A 17,629-nucleotide genomic window follows, 5' to 3' on the forward strand; every position below is an offset into this window, starting at 1 on the left:
CTATTCTCAAGATTTAAACTATAATATTACATGTACATGCTATTTCTTCAAGTCACACAGGTATTTCACAATAACCAATCATTTTTGGACATTTAACAAGTACCCAATTCTACAGAGCAAAACACACTACAAATATGGTTGACATGCTCAAAAGATCAAGCCAACCACTGATATGGCTAAATAATCAATCATTATTTATTTTCTGGGTTTAACTTATGCAAACAGCCTTCTGTGGACTCTTAAACTTGACAATTTCTTCACTATTATTCGTGTTCCAAGGGCACTGATATAGGGAATTATTTTCTACAGTCACAGACTAGGCTCTTCTCACAATAAAAAAATCAATTTACCAGCAGAGTCTGCACTCTTTAGAATAAAGTTATTATGTTAGGAACAGTGTTTGGAAATACAGAAATGTGTGATGCATTTTTGATACTTCCAATAATGTATTTTTTGAAAATTGTGGGTTAGTATACCCAGATATTATTCACTTAACAGTTCATGATACAGTATTTACACTTTCTCATTTGAACTCCAATTAAAAGTATGCAGAAAAAACAGCCTTGCAAGTTAGTGATTCATTGAGAAGTACAATTGTTTACCTAAGTGAGTCTGCTGCATGATTACAATTCACACAAATTCATGGAGTAACATTTTAGCAAGTGCTGCACTGAAACAACAGAAAATGTTCAAACATTTTGATGCAATGAAACATTTTTTGTAGATTAATTTTAATTGAGGAAATTCCAACTACAAACGCCAGAATTAAAGAGTTGAAATGTATTATTGGAAGTATCAAAAATGCATCAGGCATTTCTGCATTTCCAAATACTGTTCCTTACATAATAACTTTCATTCCAGATATTCTGAGGCTAAAAATAGAACACTCATGCAAAAACAGTAAAAATGCTCACTTTAACCTCGGAAATACCAGTGAGGATACCAACATACACTATGCGCTTGCTATTCAGTCAATGAAATCCATTCCTGTATCTATTTACAAGGGATTAATTACAAAATAATATTGAATTGGAACCAATTAGAATTATAAAAATTCAAAAATTAAGATCAATCCCAGATTGCTACACCACTTTGAATGTTAACCGTAAGCAAAATCCTGTCTTGCTGGTTTAATGCCAACTGAAGTTGGTTATGGTCAACTGGAGCATGAATAACAACAGGCTCTGACCACCTGCCCCTCCTAATTTAGTTTTGTACTATACATCTATACATGTCGATACAAAAAACATTACACTAAGCTTTGGAAGAAACACATTTCATGTTATTGTATTTTATATTGTTCTGGTCAGGTGTCTGACACATATGGAAACCCATCACTTAGCTTAAAAGCAGTAAAATCAAGAGTTTTGCATATGCATGCGACTTAACATACGTAAATTTCCTTGTGCCTGAAATATGCACTCCCTCCCTGGAAGAATGCACCTTGCTTACTCAGATTAGAGAGTATTGGGCACGATTGTAAGCTTGGGGATGCCAGAGTACGTAGCAGAGTACTTCTGGAGTTGTACTTGCTAAAACTGCATAGCTTGCCACTGACAGCACTGTCTGTCAAACTTCCCACTGCTCATTCAGCTAGGATCACCTTACCGATTGGAGCTTTGACTTGCAAAGTTTATAGGAGGGCTCAAGCGAGCTCCTGACAAGTTTTATATAGCTTTCAAAACCATTAATTTAGGTATCAGAAGATCTTGCCCCAGTCTTGAGAACAATTTATCAAATTTGCTGCTTCTGAACACAGAACCCGTAGTCTCCCCAACTGAAGTATAAAATGCAGATTAAACAAGATATCGAGCCCATTATGAGCCAAGTATACTCATTTGACATGTAAAACATTTCTGTACAAAAATAATTATAGGTCCCTTCATTCTAATTAACCAAGACCATATTAATTTTATAATTAAAACCAATCCTTTTTATTAATTACATAATGAAGGGAACCTGTCATTCCCTCTGTAAACTTGGAATACTACAACTGTGTTTACAAATGGTGCATAATAAAACCCAACCAAAAATATTTCATAACAGAGTAAGACTTCAGAGTAACACTCTGAAAATCAAAAGTCCAAATTTGGCATTCAGAACAAAGTTTTTCAAATTCCTTCCACTAAATTAGGTGGAACATGTTTTCTAGTGTGCAACACAAAACATAAATAAAATCAGCATTACATTATGATGACTAATTGAGTTTAAAATTTCTTAATTGCATTTCGGAGTCCTGTAGCATAGTGATTAGAGCGCTTGCTTTGCAAGCAAGAGAACCCGAGCAGGGCGAAACCTTAGGCAAGTTCATTTACACCTCACAGCTTTGTTTACCCAGCAGTAAGTAGGAATCCGCTTGTTGGTCGATTGGCGGATCGCTTCCCAGAGGTAATAATCCCTCCAAAAAATAATAATATGGTCACTCAATCCACGACTGCTTGTGGACCCACAAATATAGTCAACACTTTACAGTATATAGACGTCTAAATTAAGTGCTAAGGCATTATATCAAATGCAAGAATTATTATTTATCACATTCCCTATGACTGTACTAGTAGTACTTTCCTCAAATTGATTACATTAGAATGGAGCAGTGAACAAGTGCACATACACACATTATTACATGAACTATCTAGGATGCACACAAGCCATTCATTCTGGCTATAGCAACTGGAGCTAATCTGAACATTTATTGGATCATGCTTAATTCAGACTAAGACAAACACAAAAAGGAATTACATTATCCAGATTAATTATATAACTCGTCTGGTTTATTTATTGCTTGAATGAATTAATATCACGGAAGAAAAATGTTTACATTGTATTTACATCACTTGTCCAAGTCCTTTATACAATAGGTGAACGCACAAATATGGAAGCAAAAGCAGTGCCAATATTAGTACCAGAAAACCCATTCTCATTTTGCTTGCCCTTATACGAAATACCACAATATCACAGGCCTGGAACCAACATTTCAGTAACAAGTAAGAAGTTTTTAAAAAGACTATACACTGTACTATCCGCAAGCTGTAATTACAGAATTTAAGCTTGTAATTTTAATATTCACAACTAGATCTAAATTTTTCAATGTTTGAATATTTGTTTTGTGATTTGTACTAAGCAATACAAATTGTCAAGAAAAATGTTCTGAACTTTAAAGTATTCTTGCTTTACAAGGTCATTTTAAAAAGCAGCACTCAATACCAACAGATTACTGTAGTTCGGAGTGCAGTTCACCAAACCATAAACAAGTTGACCCTGTTATAAGGCAGCTCCGAAGAACTCAAGTTTGCTTCCAACCCAGATCTCCTGTGGCCCTGCAACTATCAGTCGTGCAGTACATTTTCAGCTTCCAGAAGCTAGAAGTAACACCAGCATTAACCCAATGACTCAGAAGTGGGACTAGCGGCCAATGTTTTCGTGGACGTATTATATTGCTGTGTCAAATATTATCGATCGATCTTGTAAAGTCACTTATCACTGCACAACATGAAAATGAGTCACATAAAACTGAACAATTCAACAGATATTAAATACAAAACATCCCAGTATAATACCTTTGGAACCCCTTCTTCTATACATTTTTAAACCTTGCCTAAAAATTTACCTAAGACTACAGTAATAATTTTACTAAGTAGAATACAAAAAAGAATATTTAGAGAGAGACCGGCCCATTGGGACCAGCCCCAATGTTGTGGATATAAAATGTTCAAGACATTGGATCATCAAGTGAAATACAAACATACAGCTCTAACCAAACAAGTCTTCCAACAGGAGTTACACCGGGCTTGTAGAAACACACAATGACATGGTTTCTCTCCATCTCAGTCTGCAACTGTATGTGTGGGTGCACTCAGTAGCCCTAGTGCAGAGGTGGACACAGTTACCTGTGAGCAGATATGCTGCACTCGCCTGTATTTTACATAATAATAATAATCCTCGCATTTGATATATCACCTTATCATATTCTTGAGATGTCTCAAAGCACTTCACAGAAGTTATTGCGTGTAGAATTATTGTGTAAAGTGGATTGACTGTATTTTGTGGGTGAAATGCGGCAGCCAATTGTGCCACAGCAGTGTCCCACAAACAGTCGTGGATTGAGTGACCAATTTTGGGGGGGGGATTTTTACTCTGGAAATATGTTAGCCAATTGACCAGGTTCCTACTTGCTACTCAGTAAACACAGGCTAGGAAAATATGATGTTATCATATCAAAATAACTAAAAGCATTTTATACTGTACATTTTTTGAAGCATCTTGCAGGCTGTGTAGAAAATCACAGTACCAACAATCCATAAATGGCAAAAGCACGGTCTACTTTGGCAATATTGCCAAATTGATCAATTGATAATATCAATCAATGGTCAGAAAACGCTTGTCAAAGAATGAAGAAGAGTGTTAGTTGTGTTACTTGGCTGATTTGGGGAAACTTAAGAGTGGAGGGTGTCACTCAGGTTCAAATATGGAATAGCTTTGATGCCATCTCCACAGATATTTCCATTAGCCAAATTGTCCCAACTACTGAAATGGTAGATTTAATACATTTAATCCGCATTCCTACACTTTAAGTCTTGTCAACTTTGAGATGTCTGAACAACATAAGGTGCTGATATCAAGTGCAAGAAATATTAAATTCAAAGTGAATATTTCATACTTGCAACTCATTGTATGAAAATAAATAAGTCATTTAAAATAACACTTTTTTTAAACAACAAGGTACTTTATATCAAACTTAAATTTCATCACCTTCATGAAACTTTATGATTAATCAATTTTCATTTCTTGGGGGTCTGACACATCTGAAAAACCATCATCATGCTCAAGAGTAGCCAAACCAAATAGATAATTCCATGCATTCCACCTGCACATGGAAATTCCAGAGGGAGATTGTTGGAATCCGCACTCTCTTCCTGGAGGGATGCATCCTGCCTACCTAATTCCGGAAAGTATTCGGTGCAGGTTGGGAGTGCAGGCTTGGTGCCCCAGACTGTGCATTGGGGTACTGCTGGAGCCTGACCAGCTAAAACTGCATAGCTTGCCAAATCACTGTCCGCCAAGCTCTCCTGCTGCTTGTCTAGCTAGGACCATCCTACCCGTTGGGGCTTTGGCTTGCAGGGTTAACAAGAGCTCAGTAAGATGACTCCCTGGGCCCAGTGAGTGGTGTGCCCTTCCACGTCCTGCCGATGAGGCCTGGATGGCTGTACTGTTATCAGCAGTACCCTGGAATACTGCGGACCCACCCGGCTCAGGAACCGGACTACCGAGACCACCAGAGGGCTGGTTTGATTCCAACATCCCATTGCCAAGCAAGTCATCTTGAAGCCAGTTCCGCTCCATGGAGATCCTGCTTACCTCACCCCACCCAGGATAAATGTTCAACACATTTCAATGTTTACCAACATTGATTACACAATATAAACAATGGGAACTGTGGGGACAATGTAAAATTTGCACCTGGGCTACAATTGCTTACTTATTGACAATGGCTGTAATCGACAATGTGTAAACAGCACTTTTTTAATAATAAAAAAATGTATCGACTGGTGATCAGCTTGATGTAAGCAAAACCTTCACTGTAAACAAAACCGTGGGAAAAGTTAGCATCGAAAATTTTTGCACACCCGCCCCCCACCAAAAAAAAATATATAATGTAAAGCAACAGTTAGTTACGCTTCACTGTGGCAAAGGCCCTTTATCGGCGCACACGATCTAAACTGCACCGACATCACAATCCGCTCACACAAACCACCAGACGCGCTCACCCCCCCCACACACACACACATAACCGTGTTAAGTTTTGAAGAGGAAAAGAAAATCTCAGCGACACTCACCAGCTTGGGTTTATTTTTCAGATCGTCCTCGTTGGTTTTCTTCCTGGCGGCAGACTTGTCAGCTCTATCCCTGCAGCGGGGCGGCGAGTCATTTCCTGCCGCCGGCTGTGGAGGCGCCGGCGGCTGATGGTGGAGATGGTGCTGCTGTTGCTCTTCCATGTTTTACCCACCACCCCCACCAACCCCCTTCCCACTCCTCCTCCTCCTCCTCTCTTCCTCGGTTTCAGGCAACGGGATGATGAGACAACATAGAGAGAGAAAGAAAGAGAGGGCGAACGAGGCACAGAGCCAATCTCCCCCCAGTCCGGCACCCAAGGCGAGGTCTTCGTCGTTATTTATCCGCGTCGTTCTCTCAGCTCAGCGGAAACCATAGCACCCGAGACTCCCTTCCCATTTCACGGCCCCCTAAAAAAAAGGAGAGAGACAGCTTTGCTTCTCTTCTTCTTACTTTTATTTTCCTTTTGTTTCACCTCCCCCTCTCCTCTCCTGTTCTCCTCCTCCTCCTCCTCCCTCTCCGGGCAGAAGGAAGAGATGAGCTAAGAGACTACACACACACACAAATAATAAAAGGTCGGCCTCGCCCAGTCTCCACCCTCGGGGAAGTGAGAACGCACCTGAATTAAAGAGAAAAAGAAAAACCGCCCCTTTCCGTTACACTGGGGGGTGGGGTTGGGGTGGAGAGGAGAGGAGACGAATGAAGAGCCGCAACGATAATACCCTTACAATCCCGTCTGTCTGTCTGTCTGTCTGGTCTGACTCACTCACTCACTCACACACACACACACAGACACGAGGATGAGGCATAAGATATAAAAAGACGAGGGCCGCTTTGCGAGTGATTTTGTCGGTCACCTCAACGAACTCTCGTCGTCGTCGTGGTCGTCCTTGTTGTTGTTGTTGTTGTCGCCGCCGCCGCTCGCGCGACGCAGACACCGACCGTTGGACGAGCTCACGCGCCGCCCACTTCAAACTGCCACCGGCGACCTCAGTCCGCCCACCCGCCCGCCCACGTGACAGCTTCGCCAGGCCTTCAAAAACCCGTTTGTAGCCCAAAGTCCCCCGCCCCGCCCCCGCCCCGCCCAAAAACACAACCAAAAAAAAAAGTAGCCCAATACGACGCGTGGTATCGCCCTCTGGTTCGCAGCAAAGTAGCCCAATTTACTTACGTTTCGGGGGGTGGTGGGGGGGGGGTGGGGGAAACACGCCGCGTCTTCAAAACGGGGGAGGGGGGGGAGCGTTTTTTTTTAAGTCACCGGTCCCCGGCTAAAGCTGTGCTTTTTCATGCCCGCCCGCAGCGACAAGGACCCGCCCAATTGGGCGTGAACCCGCCCTTTCTGGCAGCGTCGTCCTTGCCGCTCCTCCCCCACGTGATTCCACTCCCCCCCCCCTCCCACTCCCCCCACTCCCCTCTCTCTCTCTCTCTCTCTCATTCAGTCTTTGCTCCTTTCACCACCGCAACAGATGTGGCCGTCTCCCCGCCCCCCACACCCCACCCCTCCCTCCCTCCCGCCCGCCCGCCTCTTGGTTAAGTCATTCGACCAGGAGGGCCGTGTCAATCACTCACGACCCTTAATAATAATAATAATACTCCTCGCATTTGATACAGCGCTTTTCACGTCGAGAGGACGTCCCAAAGCGCTTCACAGAACAGACTGTAAAGTGAATTGACTGTATATTTGTGGGCGAACGCGGCAGCCAATTGCGCACAGCAAGTGTCCCACAAACGGTCGTGGATTGAAAATGACCAATTTATTATTGTTTTATTTTGGAGGGATTATTATTACCCAAACTGTCACATGTATCAATGCTGTTGGGCTCTGTATGAAGCAGAGACTGGATGCTGGTATTTGGGAAGAAAGGAAATCAAATAGCCAATGAGCCACGATGAAGGAATAGATGGATGGAAATATCCTTTTTTTTGGTCAGCCGGGTGCCCGACACGTGCCAAAACCCATCACCATTCTTAAGAGTATCCCAACCGAACTGAGAATTCCACGCAGCCCCCCCCCCACACATGGAAATCCCAGAGATAGATTATCGGAATGAAATGCGCACTCTCTCCCTGGAGGGATGCATCCTGTGAACCTAATTCCAGAAAGTTCTAGGTGCAGGTTGGCAAGAGCCAAGGCTTGGGGACCACAGAGTGTGCGTTGGGGGTAACTGCTGGAGTCTAACCCGCTAAAACTGCACAGCTTGCTATTGATAATAATAATAATAATAATAATAATAATAATAATCCTTGCATTTGATATAGCGCTTTTCACGTCGGGAGGACGTCCCAAAGCGCTTCACAGAACACACTGTAAAGTGAATTGACTGTATATTTGTGGGCGAACGCGGCAGCCAATTGCGCACAGCAATGTCCCACAAACAGTCGTAGATTGAAAATGACCAATTTAATTATTGTTTTTAGTTTTGGAGGGATTATTATTAGGCGTGTGGAGTAAGGAAACTTGCCCAAGGTATCACCATCTGGCAAGCTTTCCCACTGCTCGTCCAGCTTGGGACCACCCCTTCAGGACAGTTTGGTGAAGAAATATCTTCAGCCACCCGAGGGCTTTGGAGTGCCCAGCCTGGAGCGCTCTTATGAATATTATGAGAATGAAATGCTGGATTTTTTTTACCTCGTCAATGGCTCCCGTCCTGGATCCTGATGGCGAGGCTGATAGGATGGGCGCGGCTGAGAGAGGGGGTTGGGGTTGGGGGGGGGGGCGAGACCGAGAGGGCGGGGCGGGGGGGGCGTGCGATGAGACCGAGAGGGCGGGGCGGGGGGGGTGCGATGAGACCAAGAGGGCGGGGCGGGGGGGTGGGGTGCGATGAGACCGAGAGGGCGGGGCGGGGGGGTGCGATGAGACCGAGAGAGGCAGGACGGTGAGAAAAGCGGAGAGGCCAAGAGAGCGGGGAGGGGGGCCGGGGCTGAGAGATGGGGAGGGGGCGAGAGGGAGAGGGGGAGAGGGCGAGAGGGAGATGGGGGGGGGCGAGAGGGAGATGGGGAGGGCCGAGGCTAAGAGAGGGGGAGAGGGCGAGAGGGAGATGGGGGAGGGCCGAGGCTAAGAGAGGGGGAGAGGGAGATGGGGGAGGCTGGCGAGACCGAGAGGGCGGGGTGGGGGGGTGCAATGAGACTGAGAGAGGTAGGACGGCGAGAAAAGCGGAGAGGCCAAGAGAGCGGGGAGGGCCGAGGCTGGGGGGGTGGGTGGGGCGACACTGCGGAGGGAGTATGAGAGGGGTTGTGAGAGTGAGAGGGGGGAGCGCGAGAATGGGGGAAGAGTAGTGAGGGGTTGAGCATGAGGTGGGGTTGAGTGAAGGGGGGGTGGGGGTGGACCTGAGGGGGTTCAGCATCAGGCTCCGCCACTGTTAAGCGTTCTGAGTCACTATCCCGCGTGAAGGGCGCTATATAAATGCAAGTTGTTATTATTGCACATGACATCCCTATTACTTCTGAAGTGATACAGATAGACACAGCACATTACCGTTAATCGCCTGCAGTGCTTTGAGACATCCTGCTGACTCGAAAGGTGCTAATATCAAACGGCAAGGATTAGTTTTATTATAGTAAGTGCTTTGAGACTTTGGCCATTGTCGGTGTTATATAATAACAATCTTTGCATTTGATACGTTGCCGTTCTGTTACTCATCCCTATTTATCACTACCTGACGCCTTCTATATCAGGGAATCCATAATCACAGGCAGAATGATCATCGCTGGGCAAATCCGAGGTATGAAATTTCACTTTGCAATTTCACTTTGCAATTTAGTTTCAATATCTCAGAGGTCACCAAGCAGGGCTAAAGTGGCAAGCAGTCCCCATCATTGGCTGCAGAAGATCGTCTGTCAGTACCATATTCCAACTTTGCTAACTGTTATTGTTGGTTCATCTATTCCTCGTGAAACTAAACCAAATGTAGCCGTCCCCAGCGCAACCAGAAGCCAACACATTCCACATTCTGCGAGTACAATCCAAGACTGACAAAAAAAAAGATATTTGACTCCTCATTCATAGCAAAGCATTAGAAATACAGTAGATTGCTGCTCATATATAACCTGGTTTAACCGTACATTTCTTATTCAAATCAGTACTCAAATGGAAGATGTGTCAAGCCATGGTTTGGGAGAAAATTTTCAAATTGCGTGCGTTGCAACACGGTTCGGGATTTTACTTGAGCAACAAGTGATGGAGAAATTGATCCAGGTCAGTAAATGGAGAGAGAGACACACACAGATGTGTATATTAGAGAAACACATTCAGAGAGGCGTGCACATGTACGCAAACACATAGACCTGAGTTCCATGCAGTTTTAAAATACATATTGTCCTAAATAGTGCAGATAGCAGGTTCTCTACTATGGTCAACATCATAAAGGGAAGTGGGATGATAACTGAACAGAACTCAAGCAACGTTTTAACAACCCAAAAGGTGGGGAGATTCAAAATCTTCAGATGCTGGAGAACCATAGATTTAAATGGAAGACAGTGTGATGCAACCCTAACGTTCTGAATGGGGGAATGTTACAACGCTTGAGCACGCACTGCATTGTAACTGGAGGGATTATGAATTGGCACCTTCGGACAAAATCGCAAAAAACGATAAATTCAATGATTATAATCAAATTATAAAGAAGTCAGTCAAGCTATTGTTTCGCGCCACTGATTTTTTTACAATTTCTACCCCACATAGTAAAAATTCAATTGCCCCTGCAGAAATTACTTGATAAGCCCCGTCTCCAAAGTGTTTTGAATGCTATTATTAAATGCAAGGATTATTACTAGATTACTTCACCACTGAAGTAAAGCCAATTATGTTCAAAATTTTCAAGCCCATTAGTTTTGAAGAAATGCATAGTAAATATAACGATATAGGGAAAAAATACAGTGCCATATTGACACGTCTGGTATACCTAAAACGGTCCTCGTGTTCCAGTTCTCATTGACAGGCCCCTGGAGCTTTGAGGAAGTGAACTAATGGATCAGGAAGTTAAAAAATTCTGAGCAAACCCAACCAACAAGGGAAGGTCAGATGTGAGATCACCTCCCAAAGACAGTTGAAGAGCAGCATTTCATAATGTGGAGGAAAGGAAGTGAAAAAAATAGAAAAATGGTCCAAAAGTGCTTACAGCAAACAGGAACGCAATGCAAAGAGCGATGGAAGATGACAACGGAACAGAAGCTAAAGATTCTAAAAGGAAAACAGAAGCTTATTTAAAGCATTCACTTATTTTGCCTTGGCAAAATTACAGGAACGCACTCGTTTAGGCTCATTTATGAAAAAGAGTCATTTGGGTGAGGTGAGAGGAGTGTCTCATTCTCAAAACCATATCATTATCAGAGCTGACTGCCTCGAGGAGAGGCAGGGAGTGAACCTTTTAAACATACAAAGGACTTTGGTTGAAGCTTCCAAACCTCATTTCACAAACAACAGAATGCTTTATAGCCAGATGAGGTTTGTATCCCAGCAATTTAAAATGGATTTGAACTTGTGTCCCAAAGGTGAAAGGCCAGTGTGCTGATGTGCATTATTACCCAGTCTTCCCTTTTAATTTGTATTGGTTTTGATAATCAATATTCTGCTCATTTACTTTTTTTAATCGTCATTCCCCTCCCAACGCTCCTCACCCCCCTCCTCATCACTTCAACTGCTACCATTGATGTCAACCCCTGGAAAAAACACCCCCCATTCCCTTAGAACTGCCCTCAAGTCCTCCAAAATTAGGTTCATTAACCTCAACCTTACCTCTTCCATTAAACTTCTACACAACTCCCTCACTGCCATGCTCAACATCCTCGATCCTGCCACATCCAAAGTGCCTCTTGCTCTGCAAATCACTAGAACAGTCACTTCTAGTCCCTGAAGTCTGTGCTGGTGGACATTTTGACCTCTTGTTGTTTTGGCACTTTGTGCCATCTTTTCTCTTCTGGTTGCTCAGATATTTTTTAAGTTCTATTGTGCTTTAATCAGACGTCCAACTCCCATTCACTTGTGTATCCCGATCCTTTCACATTCATCTCTCATAAGGTTTGATATTATTATTGTATGATAGTAGATCCCAGTACCACTCCAGCTGGGGAAACATGTCAAGTGCACTAAGCTGCATAGTACAGCTGTACAATTAATTAGGCACAAAACTCATTAAATTAAATCCCTTTGCTCTGACCTGTTTTTTTTAAAATTCAAGCTTGCATCTGCTCCATCCCTACAGAGATGATTTGGCTGTCTGAACATAGTGAAAAATGAATTATAAATTGTTCCTACACGTCATCCCATCATATCACTCCGCCAAGTAAAAGCTGCGTACTCACTTGTAAATGAATATTGGGTCCGGAACTGAATAAAGAATATGAAGAGGTTTAGCTTCAATAAAAAAGGAATTAACGTGGTATTTGATTTTTCTCGACTACGACATCCCTGTCCTGTCCATTTCACATTAGGGAGCACTCGAGGCTCGTCTGGAAGTAATACATGTAGTTCAGGTTAGGAAAGCATCAGTAGTTTATTGACAGGCAAATGCCCACTGTCAGAATTCCCAAGGAACTATCTGAGAGCACAAACAATATGGAGTATGCTTTGAAGCTAATCAGCACAAGAGATTAACATTAGATTGGTTCTAAGGCCGACTGTAAAAGGGCCACTGTTAGTCACTGTTAATCACGCCATGGAAGGGAATGTCAGCTGAATATTGGAATTAGATGAGCACCAGGAGACTGAAAGTGGTCAGAGCAGTATTGAAAATACTGGCTCTGATGCCTTTATACACAAAAAATAGATATTGTATTTGGAACGGGTTTAATGGCTATTTACAAACTAATTCTTTCCTTAAGCAGATGATCAGGCTTGAAACCAGGGTATTATAGAAAGATAGGTCTAGGAATCCAAACAGACAAATTCATTAAGGGTACTGTTCAGAGAAGACAAGCATTCCAGTAAAGTAATATTAGTTTGTTGAAGGAATTCAGAAGCAACACAATATCTTAACACAACAAGAACACAAGGGCCCAAACAGCAGAGCTGAACACAACTTTGGTGCTAAAAATTGAAGGAGGCCCACAATCTCCGAGTAAAACCTGGGATGGGGGAAAATGGAGCATTCTTCATCCTAATTTGGCAAATTAGACACAAATACGTGAACGTCAGTATTCATTTCAAAGTGTGTATATCATAGGAAAAGTTTAGAGAAGCTGTATGCAACAGGGGCTTTGAAATACACCGCACACCTATGTTTCTATTTTAACTCTGACTAATGAAGCTTTAAGACTTAAATTTTAAAATTTGAAGTAATAAATTATTTCTGTCAAAGGGTGTAACGGTGATACCCACTAAATAATAATAATAGTCCTTGCATTTGATATAGCGCTTTTCACGTCTTCTAGACATCTCAAAGCACTTCACAGAATAGATTGTAAAATGAAACAACCGTGTATTTGTGGGCAAAATGTTAGATGTCTGAAGGCAAAGGCTGGTGCCTTGCTGTGTATTCTATTTTAGAAGATATTTTGGTGACTTATCCTGGCCGACTTATTTTGGTGCTTTGCGACATTAGTGGGCAGCAGTCCCTGCTCTGCTGCCCTGCAGATAACACTGACTGCAAAGACTGTTTTGCTGATACAAGCCAAACATTGGCAACTGTTCTGTAACATGTGACAACTGCTCATCAGATCACATGTAAATGTTATGCTCCCAAGGCCACTATGAGAGCACCAATGTGCTAGTTCACCATTTTGCCCTCAAAAGCCATTTTGCAAAGAATATAATGAAAATAAAAAAAAACTGCCAATTTCAAAAGGATTCAAGTGGGTGTTCCCACTGCATTTTTTTTTATCTGTGGCTTACACAGGCTTTAAAAACAAAGCAAGTTATTGAGGTCATCCTGTTAATCTATACAATCCATTGTAGGATTGTGTATTTTAGTGAAAGAAAAAAAATGCATTGGTTATTTGAAATTTAATAGAAATAAGAATAATAATCCTTGCATTTGATATAGCACTTTTTCACGTCTTCTAGACATCTCAAAGCGCTTCACAGAATAGACTGTAAAGTGAATTGCCTCTATATTTGTGGGCGAAACGCGGCAGTCAATTGTGCACAGCAGTGTCCCAAAACAATCGTGGATTGAAGTGACCCAATTTTATTGTTTTGTTTTTTCTTGAAGAATTATTATTAGGCGTGTGGAGTAAGGAAACTTGCCCAAGCTGAGAATCGAACCCAGGTCTCTCACTTGCAAGGCGAGCGCTCTAACCACTGAGCTACAGGCCTCCAGAGTAGAAAATATGAACTCTGGATTGTATCCAAGTTTATAACGACCAATGCTATTAAGTCTTCAAAATGCATGCCACATATTTTGACATTTAATGCTTGGCATCCACACGGCTTTAAATACTCCTGGATATAGAAACTAATTTAGTTTCAGAAAAGTAATGGTATTGTTGCTTGTGTATTTTGAAAAACAAATTCATCAAAGTTGTCTATTATTGCATAACTGTCAATGGTAATTAATCTTATTCTACAACTGGGATACTTGATGTTGCAGGAGGTTAACACACTGTCAATTTGCTTCTGGCACATTGACTTGAATCTAGCCGAAACTGGTGAAATTATAAGGCTACTATACTAAATGTTCTTGGGCTAGTTCGTTGAGCCCAGCTCCATGGTAGAGAACAGTTCTCTACCATGCATTGGTACAATAGGTTTTCAACTTTCAAACCCTCGCACCCCAAAAAAATAACAATGTTACTTAGTACAATGGTTTCATATATATGAACACATGAGTCAGTAGTCTTCTGACTTTTTTAAAACATGGTTTAATACTACTCCTCTATAAATCAATCATTATCGCATCATTGCAGGTTGCCTTATTTTACGTAATGTCTGCTTCTTAATGTGGGTTTAACTAGCATGATCCTGCGGTAATAAATTCAGGTCATGGTTAATTAACTCTGGAAAATATGCAGCAATTGTGCCAAAAATAGGGTAAGCACCAAAAAGAACTACTGTGCTGTGGTAACATTGTGCAAAGTGGGTGGTAACATTACTACAGACAAGATAATTTCATTGCAGTTTCAAACTCTACATAATACTGACCAGCATTTTTGTTAACATTTTATCAAACAAGCATTTTAAATTAAATTGTTATCTTTACTGCATTGAGGTTTAAACTCCCAATTTCCTAAAGATTAAATGATGAAATAGAATATTTGGCAAGAGGTCCGTTATTGCTAACATGGAAGTGTGTAGTTGTTACATAGAAAGTATGTAGTATCTGGCGCAAAACTATTTGAATGCTGCAATGTTATATTGCGCTTAGATTGTTTCACGTCACATAAGCTTTGTGTTGAATAGATTTAGTCCAAAGTTTGCGAAGACTTTGTGGACTGGACTAAACTGCCAACTGCTTTGTATAATCTAATTATAAAACAGTGCTAACTACAACACAGAATCAAAACAATTGCTGCTGTGCAAACTGTTCCACATAATTGCAACAGGGGGTTGTTCTATCAAGGGGATGGCCTTTCATTTAAACCAATTTTGAATGCAGTGTTAGAAACATTTGGATACAAACAAAAGCAGCTGACAAGTAAATGTAAGTTATTTGAGCATTACACCCCAGGCGGTGTAATGCTACACATCAGTTTGGTGCACTTTGCTGGACCACGATCTCAACAACACGAACCAGGTCAGTTTATTGGACAGGATCACTCACCCTCTGGCTCTTCCTCACCCGCATCACAGCGAAAACGCTCATCCGCACCTTTGTCACCTACAGACTTAATTCCTTCAGTGCGGTCTTCACCAGCCTTCCTAGCAAGTCACAAGATCCAGGTTATCCAGAACTCCATAAGCTATACACTTTCTCTCACAAGGATCTGTCAACCAATCGCACCGATCAGCTGTGTATCCCCTCCCCCACTACCTCTGCCACTGGTCACTGCTCCAACCTTTTCCAAACTGGCGGTAAAAGTCTCTGCAATTAGTTGCAGCTCGGGGAGCAGCAGGAGCTACATATAACAGGAGGGGTGAGGAGTGGTCGGGGGATATGACAGAGTGGGGAGTAATGTGTACTCCAAGCCAGGCAGTGCTCCTGCAACCCCAGCACCTGCTCTATATGGGCTCCACATTCCTGTATTCCAAAAATGGACTTCAAGATCCTTATTCTGACTTTCGGATGCATCTGAATCCTTGCCCTCTCCTAGCTCTATGTTACATTACCAATAAAAAAGGATTTTGTGTAAAATTTGGCAAGCAACAATTTAAGCCAAAAGTATCTCTAAAATGGCATCAAATCACCCTCTTCCCAGGACCAACCAGATGGTCAACCTGTTATCAACAAGAAATATCCCATCCTCTGCATTTTTTGTACCAGATGGAAGGCTACAAAAAGTACTGACATGCATTGACTGTTCCTGATATTTACGTTCCCTATCAAGACAGTGCCAGTTACAAATGGAAATTCACAGAATAGACAATCATCAATCAGCATTGAAGCAATGCGCAGCTATGCACAAAACCTCAGCACCACTTGGAGCTATCTCTGTAATGAATAGCTTACAACATGCAGCAAGTCCTAATTTATGTTTAAATGAAGCTAATGGACTCTGCATTCTGGCATTGAACAACAACAACTTGTATTTATAGAACATCTCAGAGTATTTCACTCCACGCTTCCATGATTTAAAAAAGAATTATTTCTAAAATTACCTAAGCAGATGCAAGCAAATGTTCATTGAATATGTTTATTCTTCTCAATTAGACATACTAATAGTGCAGAATAAATTTTACAGATTATACCAGAGGTGCCCATTTAAAGGATAGAATTATGTTGGAGCCCCCTGCTGAAACCACTTGTGGAGACAGTATTGTCAGGAAATGATTTGATTCATTGCAGTATATAAGCATTTAGTGCAAATCGATTTAATCTCTACCAAAGTTTGGCCCCAAAGGGCTATTTTTGTTTACTGCTATGAAAGGGATGGTCAGGGTTCTGTTTCTGGCTCTTTAATAACATCAAAAACTAACAAGTGTTCAATCCTTGATAGTGGAGTTATGTGTGTGTGTGTTCACTTGTGCATGTGCTGAGAGATCAGTCCCTGGTGAGAGTGATTGGAAGTAATAAAATTCCACTTTTGCTGCTGGAGCAGCCTAGTATCAGTTGAGCAATTTAGAGTGGAATATAAATTTATAATTCCAGGTCTGAATTGCTCTCGCTAGAGGCTAAACAGATCTCCACTAACTGGTGTTGAACGATGGTAAATTTTTAATGTTATTAAAGAGCCAGGAGTGAGACTCACTTTTCAATAACATTACAAATTGTCCCTTAAAAGTTCTGAGGCCATCTGCCTCAAGGTGGTTTCAACAAGCAAGTCCAATGTGGATTGCTCCAGCGGGATTTATGCTATGTTTTTCGCATCGATTCCAATCAATGTGAAAAGTGCAGTACAAATGTAGGATAAATCAGGTTTTCTACTCAGTCATTCGTCTGATGGAAAGGACAAAACATTGCTTCCAGCAAAATAAAAGAGCACTAGAATTATTTCTATTTTGGTGTAACATAATGTCTTTGATGCATTTGTGTAGAAATGTGACAATAAACAATTCTTGTCTGGAGATAAAACTGCCTTAAATTGATAACGTTAAAGGCTGCAAGGTAACTCCTACTAACTGTATATTGGACCCAGTAACCTACTCCACACAGCTGATAGTGCCAAGTCCACTGTATATCTCATGATCATACTCAAGTTAATGGATCAGAACCATACCAACTATTGCAAATACGTAGGTTGAATTTTCCTGGGACAAGTTTAGAACTTT

At 41.8% G+C, this 17,629-nt stretch overlaps 1 protein-coding gene across 5 annotated transcripts in view; it reads right to left on the reverse strand.

The window, feature by feature from the left end:
• diaph2 (diaphanous-related formin 2) overlaps window positions 1-6,835 on the reverse strand; it is a 275,153-nt gene extending 268,318 nt beyond the window's left edge. For 4 of the 5 annotated variants that reach the window (XM_007891859.2, XM_007891858.2, XM_007891860.2 and 1 more), the window contains exon 1: window positions 5,835-6,433. In XM_007891859.2, the coding sequence (XP_007890050.2) occupies window positions 5,835-5,993 (159 nt within the window). In that variant the 5' untranslated portion in view covers window positions 5,994-6,433. Of the gene's footprint in view, window positions 1-5,834; window positions 6,434-6,686 lie in introns of those variants that run through there. The other variant, XM_042340670.1, reaches the window with a different exon arrangement.
• Between the last annotated feature and the right edge of the window lie 10,794 nt (window positions 6,836-17,629).

The sequence above is a fragment of the Callorhinchus milii genome, unplaced genomic scaffold (assembly GCF_018977255.1).
Source record: "Callorhinchus milii isolate IMCB2004 unplaced genomic scaffold, IMCB_Cmil_1.0 Scaffold15, whole genome shotgun sequence".
Classification (NCBI taxonomy): domain Eukaryota; kingdom Metazoa; phylum Chordata; class Chondrichthyes; order Chimaeriformes; family Callorhinchidae; genus Callorhinchus; species Callorhinchus milii.